Source organism: Heloderma suspectum, chromosome 6 (assembly GCF_057233095.1).
Source record: "Heloderma suspectum isolate Gila_16-S chromosome 6, 16-S_ref, whole genome shotgun sequence".
In the NCBI taxonomy this organism is placed as follows: domain Eukaryota; kingdom Metazoa; phylum Chordata; class Lepidosauria; order Squamata; family Helodermatidae; genus Heloderma; species Heloderma suspectum.
The window spans coordinates 84,430,958-84,447,746 of NC_139463.1; the positions used below are offsets into that span (position 1 = coordinate 84,430,958).

At 47.2% G+C, this 16,789-nt stretch overlaps 1 protein-coding gene across 1 annotated transcript; it reads right to left on the reverse strand.

Moving 5' to 3' along the window:
• Positions 1 to 1,337: 1,337 nt before the first annotated feature.
• On the reverse strand, positions 1,338 to 6,595 carry LOC146341625 (olfactory receptor 14I1-like). The gene is made up of 2 exons (XM_084808390.1): positions 6,343 to 6,595; positions 1,338 to 2,309 (listed from the first exon to the last, which is right to left on the reverse strand). Exons 1-2 carry the CDS (start codon positions 6,379 to 6,381, stop codon positions 1,338 to 1,340), a joined length of 1,011 nt encoding a protein of 336 aa, XP_084664516.1. The 5' UTR covers positions 6,382 to 6,595.
• Positions 6,596 to 16,789: the final 10,194 nt, after the last annotated feature.

Here is a 16,789-nt window from a genome sequence, read left to right on the forward strand (position 1 = left end):
CTACATCAATATTTACGTAGACTAAGATGAAGAAAAGAAAGGAGAATGCAAATAGCATAGTGGGCGCTATTTGCATTCCCCTTTCTTTTCTTCGTCTTAGTCTACGTAAATATTGACGTAGACTAAGACGACGAAAAATAAGGAACGCAAATGGCGGCGGCCGTAGCTGCCGCCGTCCAGAACATCCACCCCAGGTAAGTCTCGTCCCGGGGGGGATCCGCGGGGGCGGGGGGGGCAGGCCGTTCCGCAATGGATTTCGGGGGGCCGAATGCACTGGCATTCAGCCTCACTGAGATCCATCGCAGAATTCTCTGACATCCCTAGTCCGTAGTCTGGGGGTACTCCTAGATCCATCATTGTTGCTGGAGGCCCAAGTGGTCACGGCAACTCAGAGTGCCTTTTACCAGCTTCGGCTGGTTCGCCAGCTACGGCCTCTCCTGGACAGGGATAGCTTGACCATGGTGGTACAGGCATTAGTAACCTCAAGACTGGATTACTGCAATGTGCTCTATGTGGGGCTGCCCTTAAGGCTGGTCCAGAAGCTGGAGCTAGTGCAGAATGCAGCAGCTCGGCTGTTGTTTGGAGCTGCCCCTTTTCAGCATGTAACTCCTTTGCTGAGGGAACTGCACTGGCTGCCTATTCACTACCGGGCCAGGTTTAAGGTATTAGTACTAGTGTACAAAGGCCTAAACTACTTGGGACCAGGATACCTGAGAGAGCTCCTCCTTCCCTACCAACCTGCCTGGTCACTGAGGTCATCAGAGGGCATGTTCCTGGTGGTTCCACATGGACCTATAGCCCGGTTGGAGTCCACCAGGAGAAGAGCCTTCAGTGTGGTGGCCCCCTTCCTGTGGAATTCCCTGCCTTTAGAGGTCAGGCAGGCACCAACATTGTGTTCTTTCCGGCACCTCCTGAACATGTTGTTCTTTCAAGAGGCCTTCCTTGCATGACCAGCTGTGGGTTGTTGAATTCCACTTCATTGGGATTTGTCTTTTTAAAAATGTTTTAACTTTTTAAACTCTTCTAACCATTGTTTTATTCTTATGTTGTTCACCGCTCCGAAATCTTCTGATGAGGAGCGGTATATAAATATTGTAAATAAAATAATAAATAATTTGACAGATAAACCCTGGTTAATGCTACAAACCATTTTAACCATGTGTTGACCATGTGTTGACCATGTTAACCATATGTTAAATAAACCACAGGTTAGCATTATGTTTGAACCAGGCCTATGTGACAGAAATGCTATGTGCTGAATATAGAGGTGTTCATAGCACAAGATTAAAAATTCCAGGGACAAACATTCGCATGGAAAAGATCATACAATCCTATACTTACAGGACAATGCTGAAGATGGTTTTAGAGGAAAGACCAAAATCTAACAGTTTCCATAAAGCAGTCTTGATCTCTTTGTTTCTCATGCTATAGATGAATGGATTCAGTATAGGAGGAATTATGACATATATCACAGCAAAAGCTATATCCAAACCAGAATAAACATCACTGGGTGGCCTTGCATAGGCAAAGATTCCACTGGATATAAGCACAGAGACAACAGTGAGGTGGGGGAGACAAGTGGAGAGGGCTTTTTGTTTACCTTGTACAGAGGGGATTCTGAGCACCACAGCAAATATCTGCATGTACGTTATGACGATGAAGATAAAGCATCCTAGTGCGATAGTACAGCCTAGTCCAAGAAGCCCAACTTCAACTAGGTAAATGTCAGAGCAGGAAAGCTTTAATAACTGTGGGACTTCACAGAAGAACTGCTTCACAATATTAGAACAGAAGGGGATTGCAAAGGTGCCACCAGTGTGTAATATCGCATTAAAAAGACTAATAATTCCCCCAATGGTGGCCATCTGGAGGCAGGCTCCTTTGTGCATTATTCTCTCGTAATGGAGGGGGTTGCAGATAGTGACATTGCGATCATGAGCCATTATAGTTAGGAGGGCAAAATTTGATGATACAAAGAAGAGATAAAAGAAAACTTGGGCAACACATCCAGAGTAAGAAATTGAGCTGTTATTCATGAGGGACATAGCCATGGATTTGGGTACTATAACTGAAATGCTGCCAAGGTCCAGTATGGCCAAATTTATGAGGAAGCAGTACATGGGGGTGTGTAGGCTGTGATCAAAGGCAACTGTAACAATGATGAGAAGATTCCCTGTTAGCGCCATCAGGTACAATATCAGGAACACAAAGACGTGTAAAATCTGTAGTTCTTGGACATCCGAGAATTCCAGCAGCAGAAAAGTGGACATGGAAGTGAGATTGTTCATGTTGTCTTCATTACTTGCATGCTACGTGTGGGAGTAAGAATAGGAGACCTGTTAATTTACGAATAATAGTTCACCAGTGAATTTGAACAGGATTCCTCTAATTTTGAAAGCAAATTCACCAGATGGTGACTCAGTAGTGGGGAAACAATTTTATTTGATTTTTCTCTCCTCAAAGTTTTCCTGGCAGTAGCCCTGTTCATGATTTCCTACATAAAGCAAGTGCATAGAGGGGGAAGTGGGACTGTGCCCCCAAGTCCTGCCTGAGATCTCTGCACATTCAGTGGAATGCTGGAAAAGGGAGCATCCGTGCCCACATTCTACAGGTATAAGCTCACCTAATTAGGAATGCCAGTCATGAGGAGCTTTTGATCCAATGGAGAGCCTATTTGCATACAGACATACAGAGGTGGGGTTCACTTTCACTGATTCCATTGCACACACAGCTGATCTTCATTGCATATTCACATCTTTACAGTAGACCCATGGGAGGAGAGGAATATTGGCATCAACCTAGTAAAAGGACTTAAAGGGCATCATTGTGGTCTGGAATATTTCTTGTCTTGTTATCCAGTGAAACAGTTCATGAAAGTGGTAGCAGAGATTAAAGGAGGCAGCAAGGATGAAAACTGGGAGTGGTGAGGAGAGAAAAGAATTTATCAGAAGAGAGTGGAAGAAACAATAATCATCAGAGGTGCAAAAATTCAGGAACCTAGTACTCACTAGTACGTAGAAAAAGAAAACAAAAGAAATGGGTCTGAAGAGGTGAAGAATCAACGGGCTAAAGCAGCCATTGTGTTACGCTGTGAAAAACTCAGACCCCTACACACATCTCACCCTCTGTCTTCGGCACACTCCGAAGTGTGCCGAAGTCCTTGGTCCTTCTTGTAGAGGAACAAGAAGCCCAACTTCAATTAGGTAGATGTTAGTGCAGGAGAGCTTTCATAAATGTGGGACTTGACATGAGATCTACTTGACAATATTAGAACAGAAGGTGATTGCAAAGCTGCCCACCAGCATGTAATGTGGTATGCTGATGGGACTTTTTCTCCAAAGTGCTGCATGGAGGAGATCAGACAAGCAGCATATCAAAACCAACAAAATGATATTGTCTAGAAAGCACAACTGGCCAGATAAGACTATCTAGCTTCCAGTAGCTACATACATATATCTCTTCATACATCTATTAAGTCAGGAGTGTGTGGCCTTCCAGAAGTTGGACTGCAACTTCATCATCCCTCGCCATTGGTTAAGCTGACTGGGGCAGATGGGAGTGGCGGTCTGGATGACCACATGCTCCACAGGCCTCCACCACTATGTTCTGTGACTTATGGCATTCATTTGGGATTTGGGATCTCTATGCATCAAGGCTTTAGTAAAATCTGGGGTGCCTATATAGAGGGTGACATATGTTTATGTAGGGAGATTGTAAACTCACATCCACTTATTAATCTTGCAAAGGCACTTCCTTGCTCAAAAGGAAGTTAAAATTGAAAGATTTCTGACACAGTATTATGAGCTCTTCGGTAAAAGGTATATATCATGAATTGAAGGAAATGCACACACACACACACACACACGGTTCATAGATGACATTTCACTCCACCAAGGCTACACACACAGTGCAGGATTACTGTGAATGACAAGAAGAAGATTGCGATGAATATTAGAGTGTGTGAACACATCGAGATTAACCACTTGATTCTGTTTCGAGTATGGATAGAGAAGAAACATGCATCACTTGTGATACAATAACTAATATGGGCACATCTACTTGCATGAACATCCCTTGATGATTCCAACTTCAAGCTACTATTTGCATATCAGCATTCATAGTCCCCCTAGCAGCTTCCCGATCAGATCAAAGACAATACTTTTCAATGCAATGGTGATTGAAAGGAACATAGGATGCTACCTTTTACCAGGTCAGATTATTTGTCCATGTAGCCCAGGACTGTCTTCTCCATCTAGCAGTAACTCTTCAGCACTTTGCCAAAGATCTTTCACATCTCTTGCTACTGAAACTATTCTTTTTTTAATGCAGATGCCAGGGACTGAAATTGGGATCTCCTGCAAGCAAAGAAGATGCTCTGCCACTAAGCTAGATTTCCTCCCTATGTTCAACTCTGAGTCACTGAGACATGCAGCATAGAGTAGACATGCATTTATGAACCAAGTCAAATATCTAAGATGACCAAGCAAAATGTTTAGCCTAAAACAAAGCACTAGGGATGTTGGAGAATTTTGCCATGGACTCCAGTGAGGCTGGATTCTTTAGAATCCGGCCCCCTGGAGTCCATGGCGAAATGGGGCAATCCCCCCTGCCACCCCAAGGAATCCCCCCGGGATGGAGCCTACCTGGCGGTGCCAAGGCTCCAGCGACAGTGGCAGCGGCAGTAGCTCCAGATCTGGCGGTGGCGGCTCTGGGTCATCTTCTGGCTGCTGTCGGGCTGCGGCCACTAATGGCGGCCACTATGCCGGCCGCCATTTGCGTCCCTGCCAAGCCATGATAGGCTACATAAGTATCTCTGGTAGTATATCATGGTTTGGCAGGGACACAAATGGTGTAGCGGCTGCCATTTGCATTTCTGCCTTTTGCCGTGATAGGATACATAAATACATATGTAGTATATCACGGCCTCTGCAAGGATGCAAATGGTGGCCGCTATGGCGGCCGCCATTTGTGGCCGGCACAGCCCAGCAGCGGATGGAAGTCCGCCTGTGGGCGGCCCTGGCCGGCAGCTCCGCAGAGTCACCATGGAGCAGATCCACCAGGGGAGGATTCTGGGGGGAGGGATGGAACACCTCCCCCCCACCGCAGATGCCCCAGTTTGGAAAGGTAAGTACTTTTCGTACATCCCTACAAAGCACCGAGTGGACTTCAGAAGCCAAGAGGGTTATAGCTCTTGCCAAATTATGTCTTTAATACTTCAGTGGGTGATAGTGATTTAATATTGAAAGAGTGAAGTCACACAAGATCACCCTTGCCTTTTGGTGATCAAGAAAAAAAGCATGTTCCATCAACACAGTTACAGCCAAACTGAATGAACAGTTAGTTACAGTGCATTAGATGGCTACAATAGTGTCTACATTTATTCATATATTATTGTATTTATTTATGTTCTTCATTTGGAATATACCAAACCAGATTACCATGGCTCACTTAAGTCAAACACTAAAATGGTATCTCCCACAGCATTTTGCTGTTTCAAGTATATATGAGAGCACTTGATGAAAATATCTTAGTACCTCTACAACCAAATTAAAGTGAAATGATGGTATTATTCTACTCATTGACATCAGGAACAGAGAGAATTCTGAGGAACCACTGATAAATCAAGAGAGAGAGAGAGATTTGGGATGTAAATGTTTGTGCACTTAAGGGTAAGTCTTATTGAATAGAATAGATAGCGAGATATAGCTAGATTTGATAGATAGATAGATAGACACTTGAGGAAAGGAAAAGGTTGACAAACAACTCTGGCAAACAAAACAATCATAGTAAACAATGAAAGTTACCAAATGTTTTAAATATTGTTTTTCAAATAAACACTTTCAGTGTAATATATAATTTCCTTTCCACCTTCCTATCAGGTATGATGTGTCAAGGGCGAGCAAATCCATGCAGTCTCTCATCTAAGCATTTTCAGTCTTCTGATAGCAATTGCCACAGTATGTGCACAGTAATTTTAGAAACACTTCATATGTAAAGGTAATAGGGAGCCAATTTTGCAGCAACTGATGGTTACATCATGCATGGGAATAGGAGTCATTAAAGACTGTTTGGGCTTCTTGAGAACTTACTCCCATGAGTCCAACACACCAGAGTCATAGCTGCATCATAGAATAATAGGGTTGGAAGGGTCCTAGAAGACCATCGAGTCTCCCAAGAGTCCAGCACACCAGATTAGAAAGCAAAGCATTAGGGATGTCAGAGAATTCCGCCACGGATCTCGGTGAGGCCAAATGCCAGTGTATTTAGCCCCCCGAAATCCGTGACAGAACAAAGCCCCCTGCTGCCCCACCCCACGAAAGGCATGCGAAACGGAGCACTTACGTGCTGCCATCCACGCTGACTTGCGAATGGCGGCCGCATCTGCAGAGCCACCGGAGCTGCCGCTGCTGCCAGAGCCACTGCCGCCAGAGCCACAGCCAGGTAGGCTCTGTTTCGCGGGGCTTTCGCATGGTCATTTTAAAAGGTTTTGTCTTTCTTTCAAACAGCGTTGCTTTAAACAAAGAGTGCATCGCTCAGGCACACCTAGGGCAGCCTCATTTTGGGAAGCCCCGAGGAGGAGGAAGTGTTTTGGCTGAAAGTAATTACTGCATGTCTCAGGGCAGGGGAAAAAATACATAAATATCTACGAAAAATAGCCTTTCTTATGGAAGTTATGCAGGCTCATGGAGATGGCTGGGCACCGGAATTACAGCTGTCGGTATGGATTTATCTTCGTAATTTTCAGTACGGAAAAAAAAGAGGAGAATTCCAGGGGCTTGTTAAGGACGGAACAGAGCACTGGCTGCAAACTGCGGAAGTCAAGCAGCACGGAAGGTACACAATTCGTACATCCCTATTTATATTTCCACATCCAGCATTGTTGTTGACGTTGTGAGGCTAAAATGGAGAGGAGAACCAACTCTGTGCATGTCTACTCAGAAGTAAGTCTTATTGAGTTCAATGTGACTTACTCCTACACATGTCAGCACCTCACTTGCTCCCAGCTCAGCTTTGTATTTCCACATCCAGCTCATTAGCGAACCTCCTGTTAGTTATCTCACTGGCTGAGTTTGGGCTGGCGTCTCACCACTACACCACACTTCTGTTATGAAACTCATGAAAAAGAGACAGTATAATGGGAAGTTCTTTCTGAAGCAGTCACACTTGTACAAATGCAGCATGAAGGGAAAGATTAGCAAGCTCCTCTTTGTTTGAATAAAAAGCACACTCTGCACATGCTCAAGGAACGGACGAAATGAGGAATAAATTTAGCAGGGAAACAGCTGGATTGAGAGAAAATCTCCCCACACACACACACACACACACATAATGGAAGAATACAGGTCTTCATATTCCCTTGTATGTTTATTCCTCATTTTGTATTTTTTATTGGAATATACTACACTGCATTTTTATTTATGAGAATTCCACAACTCATTGCAGATGATGAAAAAAAAGCCGCATGACTGTTGGCTCCGCAGGACCTCATGGTGCCGTTCCTCGGAGGATTCCGTGGCACGGACTGAAGGGAATTCGATCCCATTTCAGTCTGTGGCAGAATTCTCTGACATCCCTAAGTGCAGGAGAAATTCAGAATGTATACCACCATGTCCAGGTGCCTTGCCAGCTTTTATGTCCTTGAGTGTGTTTGTAATTTCAAAGCGGGGGGGAAGGGTGTGAATATTCAGATTGTTCAAGACAAGTAGTTTTGAGAGTACTAAGCTTTTGTCTAAGTTGACTTGTATGGACTTTGTCCCTTGCAGCTCTATATGTAGACAAAATATGTGCCGCAATCTTATTGGCTGAGATGCGTGTCTTGTCATTTATTTTCTTCTTACTTCCCCCTAATTTCTGTAGAAATGACCATGCTTTTCTACTAGTCGTTTTAAAATTGAGCGATTCAACGGTCTCCATCCATTTCTCTCATCATGCTGTATCGAGGCTATGTAACAAGTCATCTGTGATATCACGGTCTCCATTTTTAAAAAATTCTTGACACGAATTCTCACAGGTATCATTCCACCCCAGAATATACGTATTGCTTGTGGTATCCTCTAGGAATAGCCTTTGTTGCTGCCCATATAAATGTGCCTATAAGTCTCTCATAAATGTTGGATTTAGGGGAGATCCAACCCAAGCATTTGTCTAGATTTTCAGTAATGGCATCCCATTTCACCTTCTTGAAATTCCACCTTGGGCAGGGAAAAGATGACACCAGACCAGAGGTATACTTGTGCCAATTTCAATCAGGATTGGGCAGTGCTGGCTATGGGGGAAGTCTGTTAGTACCAGTCGAGAGGTTTTCACTGGCAGTGTTTCCTCGTTGGTGGTCACAAAATACAAGTCAGGCTTGTATTCCTTTCTCCAAGCTGCTGACTTATATGTTCCTCTGTCCTTTGCATCAAATATCAAATACAAGCTGTTGTCATCTGCCCAATTTTAGAAGTGCCTCACCATTTTCATCAGTTTCACTGTACTTCCACGAGTATGATGACTATTAAAATCTCCAAGGTAAATAGCTGGATGTGGAAACAGAGATATAACTTGTGGGGGACAATTAGTAGCCAGCGGGTTATATATGTTAGTTATTGTTAATTCCCCTACTTGGGGAATTAACAATAATTAATTAATTATTAATTAATTCCCCTATTGTTAATTCCCCTTAATTCCCCTATTGTTAATTCCCCTATTGTTAATTCCCCAGTTGCCTCATGTATATTGTTGAGATTAGAGGATGAGCACAGTTGGGCATTTTCAACTGACGACCTTACATATGTCGCCACTCCATAAGCATGGTGGTATGTTGCTCCCAGCAAGTCGTAGCCAGGGATCCTGTCTCTCTGTCTGACTTGGTCCTCATTTTCAGCATGAGTTTCCTGAACTGCAACTACGTCAATGTTGTTATCTGCTAAAATCCGTTGCAGGACTTGACACTTAGACCTTCTATATTAATCTGGCAGATCTTGGTAACAGAACCAAGATTCTTTGTTATACGGTCCTGAAAAGGACCATTTATGTTCATGCCTTGAGGCATAATTTAGTGCAGTGTAATATAACCAGGAGATCACTAGGATTAACTGGCTGCCATAGCTTCGAAGCTTCAGGTGTTTGCTTTGAAGTGGCTATTCTTTAGCACCACACAGGAGACACGTGTAGGGATCTACGAAAGTGACTTACCTGTTTGTGGATGTGATTTGCAGTGGGGGGGGAGGCACTCCGTCCCTCCCCCTGGAATCCTCAATGGGGGGGAAGCGATCCGGTCCTTCCCCCCGGAATCCTGCCCGGCCGGCTCCGCGGAGCTGCCGGCCAGGGCCGTCCACAGCCAGAGTTCCGGCCACAGACGGGCTGATGTGGACGCAAATGGTGGCCGCCATAGCGGCTGCCATTTGCGTCCAGCCAAGCTGCCATGATAGGCTACGTAAGTATTTATGTAGCCTATCACACCAAGCCAAAAAAAACCCAAACCAGCGTACGCAAATGGTGGCGGCTACAGCGGCCGCCATTTGCGTTCCCTATTTTTCGCCGTTCTAGCCTACATAAATATTGACGTAGGCTATTACAGCAAAAAAGGGGAACACAAATAGCGTAGTGGGTGCTACATATTTGCGTATGCTGTTTTGTTTTGTTTTTTGTCCAGCTATGATAGGCTATGTAAATACTTACATAGCCTATCATAGCAGCCTGGCTGGACGTCCACAGCAGCCTCGCAGCGGCCGGAACTCTGGCTGCGGATGGGCCTGGCCGGCTACTCTGCGGAGCCGGCCGGGCAGGAATCCTGGGGGGAGGCCCGGATTGCCTCCCCCATGGTCAAGGATTCCGGGGGGAGGGACGGAGAGTCTCCCCCCCACTGCGAATCAATTCCACGAAAAGGTAAGTTACTTTCGTACATCCCTACATCTGAGCCTTAGTGTACCGCTGCTAGTTGAATCGTCTTGTGAGTTGAGCCATGCCACTTTGTAGCTTACCACATAACTAATGTAAGTCCCACTGATTTCAGTATCCTATTGTATGACTAAATCTGGGTCCAATCCACTGTTTTACATTGTTCATAGTTCTTTCCTTTGCTAATTATTCTTTGCAAGATTGGGGACACTACTGGTCCAGAAGTGATTTGAGATACTGATACAATACCAGTACAGAAGACTGCCTGGATGAAATCTGTCAATAGATTTGATATTCTGTGAGACTTCATCATGCAATGAAGCCAGTAACTCAGAATGTACAAAGTTACAGGCACACATGATAATAGATGATCAATCCCAAGAACTAACTTGGTGTCCTTATGAATGGAGCATGATCACATCATCAGTTTTAGAGTCATGGAGCCTTTCTACATGAGCCTTTATTTAGGGGTGTGTGAAATACTTACCCCGATCCAGCTGGTGGTCCGTGGTGGGGTGGGAGGTGGTCCATCCCTCCCCCCCGGAATCCTCCCCTGCCGGCTCCGCTCCACGGCAAGGCCGCAGAGCCACCGGCTGGGGCCAACTGCAGCCAGACTTCCAGCTGCTGCCGGGCTGCGGCCACAAATAGCAGCCGCTATGCCGGCCACCATTTGCATCCGTGCCAGGCCATGATAGGCTACGTAAGTATCTACGTAGCCTATCATGGCGAAAGGCAGGGATGCCTATCATGGCAAAAGGCAACCCGGCAGCAGCCAGAAGATGACCCGGAGCCTCTGCCACCGCCGGAGCCACTGCCGCCGCCACTGCTGGAGCCGCTGCCAGAGCCGCTGCCACCGCCAGGTAGGTCCATTCCGAGGGGGGGATTTCGGGGGGTGGGGGGGTAGTCCGGTCCGCCATGGAATCTGGCCTCATTGGAGTCGGTGGCGGAATTCTCCAACATCCCTAACTAGGGATGGGTGGATTCCCTACCTTTTGGTCCTCTGGAAATCCACCTGTGGGGGGAGGCGATCCGTTCCTCCCCCCAAAATCCTTGTGAGCCGGTTCCAGTCCAGAGCAATTCTACGGAGCCACCCACCAGCTGCGTATCGCTGGTGATACAGCCGCCATTCCCATGCCGTATCTCTGTGGAATGACTATGGATGCAAATGGCATAGTGGATGCCACTTGTGCCCATAAAGCCCTTAGTTTAACCTAATTGCAGCCATTTATGGCTGCATTTAGGTTAATCTAAGGGCTTTACAGCCACAAGTGGCATCCACTATGTAATTTGCATCCATAGTCATTCCTCAGTGAAACGGCAATGGTGACTGCCATTGCCTTATCACCAGTGATACGGAGCCAGCGCATGTCCACACATGCCAGCGCATGTCCACAGGGAGGATCCGGCTCACATTCTGATTCCGGAGGGAGGCAGAGGTAAGCGATCCTTTCTGCCATGGACTTCAGAGGCTGGACTCTTTTGAATCCGGCCTCATTAGGGTCCATGGAGGAATTCTCCGCCATCCCTAGTTGCAACCAAGCACAGGACTTCAACTAGATACAACTTCAACTAGATACAAGTCTGAGCACATGACCTTCAACAATGCTGGAATTTCACAAAAGAATTGATTGACAATACTAGATCAGAAAGTGACGGAAAAATAGTGCAGGTATGAACTGCAGCATAGAGAAGACCGCTAAGCCATGCACTGAATGCCATCTGGATGTCAGCTCTTTTATTCATGATTGCTTCTTATCAAAGTGGATTGCAGATAAAAACATACCAATCATGTGTCATTATAGTTATGAAGGTAAAATCTGAGACTGCAAAGAAGAAATAAAAGAAAACTTGAGCAACACATCCAGAATAAGAAATCAGCCAGCTCTACATCAGGGAATTTGCCATGGATTTGGGTACTGTGACTGAAATGGAGCCAAGGTCCATCAAGGCCAAGTCCACTAGGAAAAGGTGTACAGATGATGGTCATGCACTGCAGCAGCAATCAGCCTGCACTGCATCAGGGAATTTGCTATTGATTTGGGTGTGGTGACTGAAATGGAACCAAGGTAGGGATGTACGGAGTCCCCACTGTCCATTCCGGTGGGGAATCCATGTGGGTGGAGGAGGCGATCTGTTACTCCCCCCAGAATCCTCACACAGCAGCTCCGCCCCGTGAGGATTCTGCAGAGCCGAGGGCTGTCCCGTTCCACCACCTGCAAGCTCCAGATTCCCCCCCTTTTTTTCGGCTCCCCAAACTAGGGATGGACGAAAGGGACTTACCTCGTCCCGCAGCTTGCTTCGCGGTGAGGGGGAGGCACTTCGGTTCTCCCCCCGAAGTTCAGGTGAGGGAGGGAGGCGCCCCGCCTCACCTGGCCAAAATTCAGGCTGGGGGGAAGGCGCCCCATCCCTCGCCAGTGAAATTCAGGCTGGGTAGGAGCGCCCCGTCTACCCAGCCGCGAAAAAAAAAGTAAACACACACACACACACGTGATAGGCTACATAACGATTTACGTAGCCTATCACGGCTAGATTTCCAAAGTCAGCCGTGATAGGCTATGTAAATCGTCATGTAGCCTATCACGGGTGACTTTGGGGGAAAAAAAAGCGCGTACGCAAATGGCGGCTCCCATGGGGACCACCATTTGCGTTCCTTATTTTGGCACGTCTAGTCTACATAAAGATTTACGTAGACTGCGGCGAAAATAAGGGCAACGCAAATAGTGTTCCCTTATTTTCGCCGTAGTCTACGTAAATGTTTACGTAGACTACACATGCCAAAATAAGGACGTGCTTTTTTTTTTTTTTCAAAGTCACCCGTGATAGGCTATGTGACGATTTACGTAGCCTATCACGGCTGACTTCGGAAATCTAGCAGTGACAGGCTATGTAAATCGTTACGTGGCCTATCACGGGTGTGTTTTGTTTTTGTTTTTACTTTACTTTTTTTTTTTTGCAATGGCGGGTGTGGCAGCTGGTCGGGAGACTGGCCGCCGCCCCCGTTCCCGCCGAAACGCCGCCGAAACGCCGCTGGGACCCGCTGCCGAGAGGGACATTCGCCGAAGGTAAGTCCCATCCGGGGGGGGTGGGGGGCCGACGGAGAATTTCCCCAACACTTTTGGGGGGCCGAATGCGTCGGCACTCGGCCTCCCGAAAATTCGTGGAGAAATTCTCCGCCAACCCTACCCCAAACCTACGTAAATAATTCTGTAAGTACCACTGAAAAATCCTTTTTGTGCGCCCGCCCTCAGTCTCCGTAAGCCTTGGGTCGCACAGAGAAAATGCCTATTTATTTTCGTAAAAAGGGTAAAGCTCTTTGTGGGGATTCCCCACGTAGCTTCCAGTCACTTGACGTCACCTCACCTGACCTCACCGGACCTGTCCTGACCTCACCTGACCTCACCTAAGGAAAAAAGAGCAATATTTAGGGATGTACGGATTCCCCACCACCAGTTCTGGTGGCGAATCCATGGGGGGGGAGGCGATCTGCAGGTGGGGGGAGGCGATCTGTTCCTCCCCCTGGAATCCTCATGGATTCTTTAGAATCCATCCACCCAGAATCTGTGGCAGAACGGCGGTGGAGCTTACCTGGTGGCAGATGCGGCGGTGGCTCCGGTGGCAGCTCCAGCGGCGGCTCCGGCTGGTCTCCTGGCCGGCTGCTGCCGGGCTGCTGCGGCCTCAAATGGCGGCCATCGTAGCGGCCGCCATTTGCATCCCTATGCTAGCCCATGATAGGCTACATATATATTTATGTAGCCTATCACGGCTAAAGCAGGGATGCAAATGGCGACCCCTACGCCATTTGTGTCCCCGCTTTAGCTGTGATAGGCTACATAAATATTTACATAGCCTATCATGGGCTAGCATAGGGATGCAAATGGCGTCCCTTACACAGGACGCCATTTGTGTCCGAACCAGCCCGGCAGCAGGTGGAGGCCCCGCTGTGGATCGGCCTGGCCAGCGGCTCCGCAGACTGGCCATGGAGCAGAGCCAGCCAGGCAGGATTCCGGGGGGAAAGGATGGATGACCTCCCCCCCATTGAGGATTCTAGGGGGAAGAACGGATCGCCTCCCCCCACCTGCGGACCCCAGGGGAGCCAGCTAAGTGGGGTTTTGTACACCACTAAAATATCTATGTAGCCTATCACGGCAAAGAGCAGGGACACAAATGGCGGCCGCTATGCCATTTGCATCCCTTCTCTTTTCGTGATTGGCTACGTAAATACTTATGTAGCCTATCACGGCCTGGCAGGGACGCAAATGGCAGCCAGCGTAGTGGCCGCCATTTGTGGCCGCATCCCAGCAGCAGCCAGTAGTCTGGCTGTGGCCGGCCCCAGCCAGCGGCTCCACAGCCTTGCTGCAGAATGAAGCCAGCTGGGGAGGATTCCGGGGGGAGGGACGGATCGCCTCCCCCCCCACCGCTGACTCCCAGATCAGAAAGGGGTGAGTATTCTGCACACCCCTAAATAAAAGCCTCATGTAGAAAGGTTCCATGACTCTAAAACTGATGATGTCATCAGGGTTATTGTCAGGAATGATTCTGAGCATGTGGAGATAGTTAGCAGCTCAGACTCAGAATGTGGACAGCCAGAACTGGGGGAGGCTTCCTCCCTCGTGAGCTCAGATATGGATAGGCATTCTTCTCATGACCTCGGCACACAGATGGGTCAAACTAAAGTCCCCCCCCCATTTCCTCCTCCATGAGAACTCAGGTTTCGGGGGAGGAGGAGAGTGCGGGGTGTGACTTGAAGGATGCTGGAGTCTGGCGCAGAGAGAAGTGGGAAAAGTTAGAGGCGGAGCTCAAACGTTCCACCCGATTGGCTATGCATGATAGCCTATGTAGGAGGGCACAGCTGTAAGGAAGGGGCATCCCCTCTAAGTTATTCTGGCGGGCAATTCTTGCTTCAAACCGCTGGCCATGTCTCTAATTCCCACTTGGCTCCTCTATTGATACTCATAATTGTGTGGAGTAGCTGTTTTCCTTTGTAGCCTGAGAGTTTCCGGAAGATTTGCATTTGTAAAGAACCTGGTCATGAACTAATAACGTAGTGAGCCTGAAGCCTGGTATCCTGGAGTGTGTGATTGTGAAGGGAGAGAACCAAGGGACTTGACAGATATATTGGAGTGTAGAGGCCTTCTACACCCCTCTGATATGGATCGGGCCCTCCTTGTTGCCCAAGCACCCCAATAAGTCTGGGGACTGGAATGGAGAGGGCTCAAAATATGCCATAGCGGTGTTGAGTCGATTAATGAATGAGACTAAGGTTGCCAGTTGGCCTGTTCCATTGTTGAAAAAAAAAACTTGTTCAAACCTATTTTAGTGTTGTTACAGGCCCAGTTGGCAGATGAATGCCTCTTTTATCATGAGAGAGGTTAATTTCTCCCCTCCTTTCCATTCTGCCTTATTAACCAACATCTTTCTTTTTTATTTTGCACATGTGTTCAATGCGCACAGGTACATAGTGGCCAGCTTAAAGCATGTCTTCAAGATCTCAACATATTGGTGAGTGAGTGCACAGCTTTATGTGTTGATTTGGGGGACAGGAGAAGGAGGAAGGGCAGTGGAGGTAGAACTGGGAGGAGATACTGCAGTAAAGATGGCTACCCAGCCTGATTCCTTGTGCTGAGTGAAGGCAACTGACTAAGGGGATGTGGTGGTAACTGTGGGATGGCAGTTATGAGGAGGATGGCATCCAGACCTCCACCTGTCTGTCCTCACCAGCAGAAATTGGTGGAGCTGCTATAGCAGAGATAACCATGCAGCAACGTGGCTCAAGCATTGCTGTCTCTAGTCCACTGCCATCTTCCTACTGGGCTCATGCGAGCAGCTGCACTATCAGCAGTTCTACCCAGCCCAGAAAGAATACATGTATGTATGAAGCTGGTGGGGCTACAACCAGACTTGGTGCCAACTGCAATTGAATTAGAAGGATTCAATATATGGGATTAGGATAGTAGTACCAAGAAGCGAGGTCTTCCTGTTGTTACAACAATGGGGCTGATGAATAAAATGTTGGAAATATTGAACTTGCAGGTGGATTTATGCATGGATTATAAATCAGCTGATGGAGCTGGCCTTGCATCATGTATGTTAGACTGTACATAGCTAAAGAAGGGAGGAAACGAACAAAGAAGGAAGAATGGCACAGAATATAAGTTAGAGGGGATGGAAAGCGGTCTGTGTGACAAAATACTGACTGACTCTAAGCAGCAATAAAAAGGCAGGGCACAAAAAACAGTGGGTTGAACTAGGGTCATATTTATTGAATATAAACATGATTTGAACACTGATCTGTTTCAGGGAGCTAAAATTACCTCCATCAGGTGACCAGGCTGTGAGATGTTTTGGTAACACCACCCTGCCCTTGAGAATGGTGGACTTGTGACTACCCCTCCTCAGGGCCATGCAGTACCAGGTGAACAGGGAGGCCTTCCAATGTTACCTATTCCTGCGGTCCCACAGCTCCGAGGGTATTAGCCATGTCAGCCCAAAAGGCAATCCACATCTTGCCCATGGGTCCTATAGCCCCGACTGGCAAGCCTTGGGAAGGTGCCTCATAAAGGTGCTTCATGCCTGCATTTCCCATGCATACCTGCCATGCAAATCTGACCAAATTAATCTAAAACAATCAGTCCCCCCAAAGAAACAACTTCCTTGCTGAACATCAATGCGAAGTAGGTGAAAAAAATTGCCCCCTGGGCTAATCTGACAGCAATCTTATGCATGCATCTGCCATGCAGATGCAGGCACTGTCACACCCCATACCATCTGCAACCTTGTCCCCACTCTGAGGCTTGCCAGTACAGGGAATATCTGTGTTTATTGTGCAAGGTTAATAACTGCAGGAACAATCATTTACATGCAGAAGAGGATAAAACGCAACTTTTAGAGAACAATTCTAAATAGATCA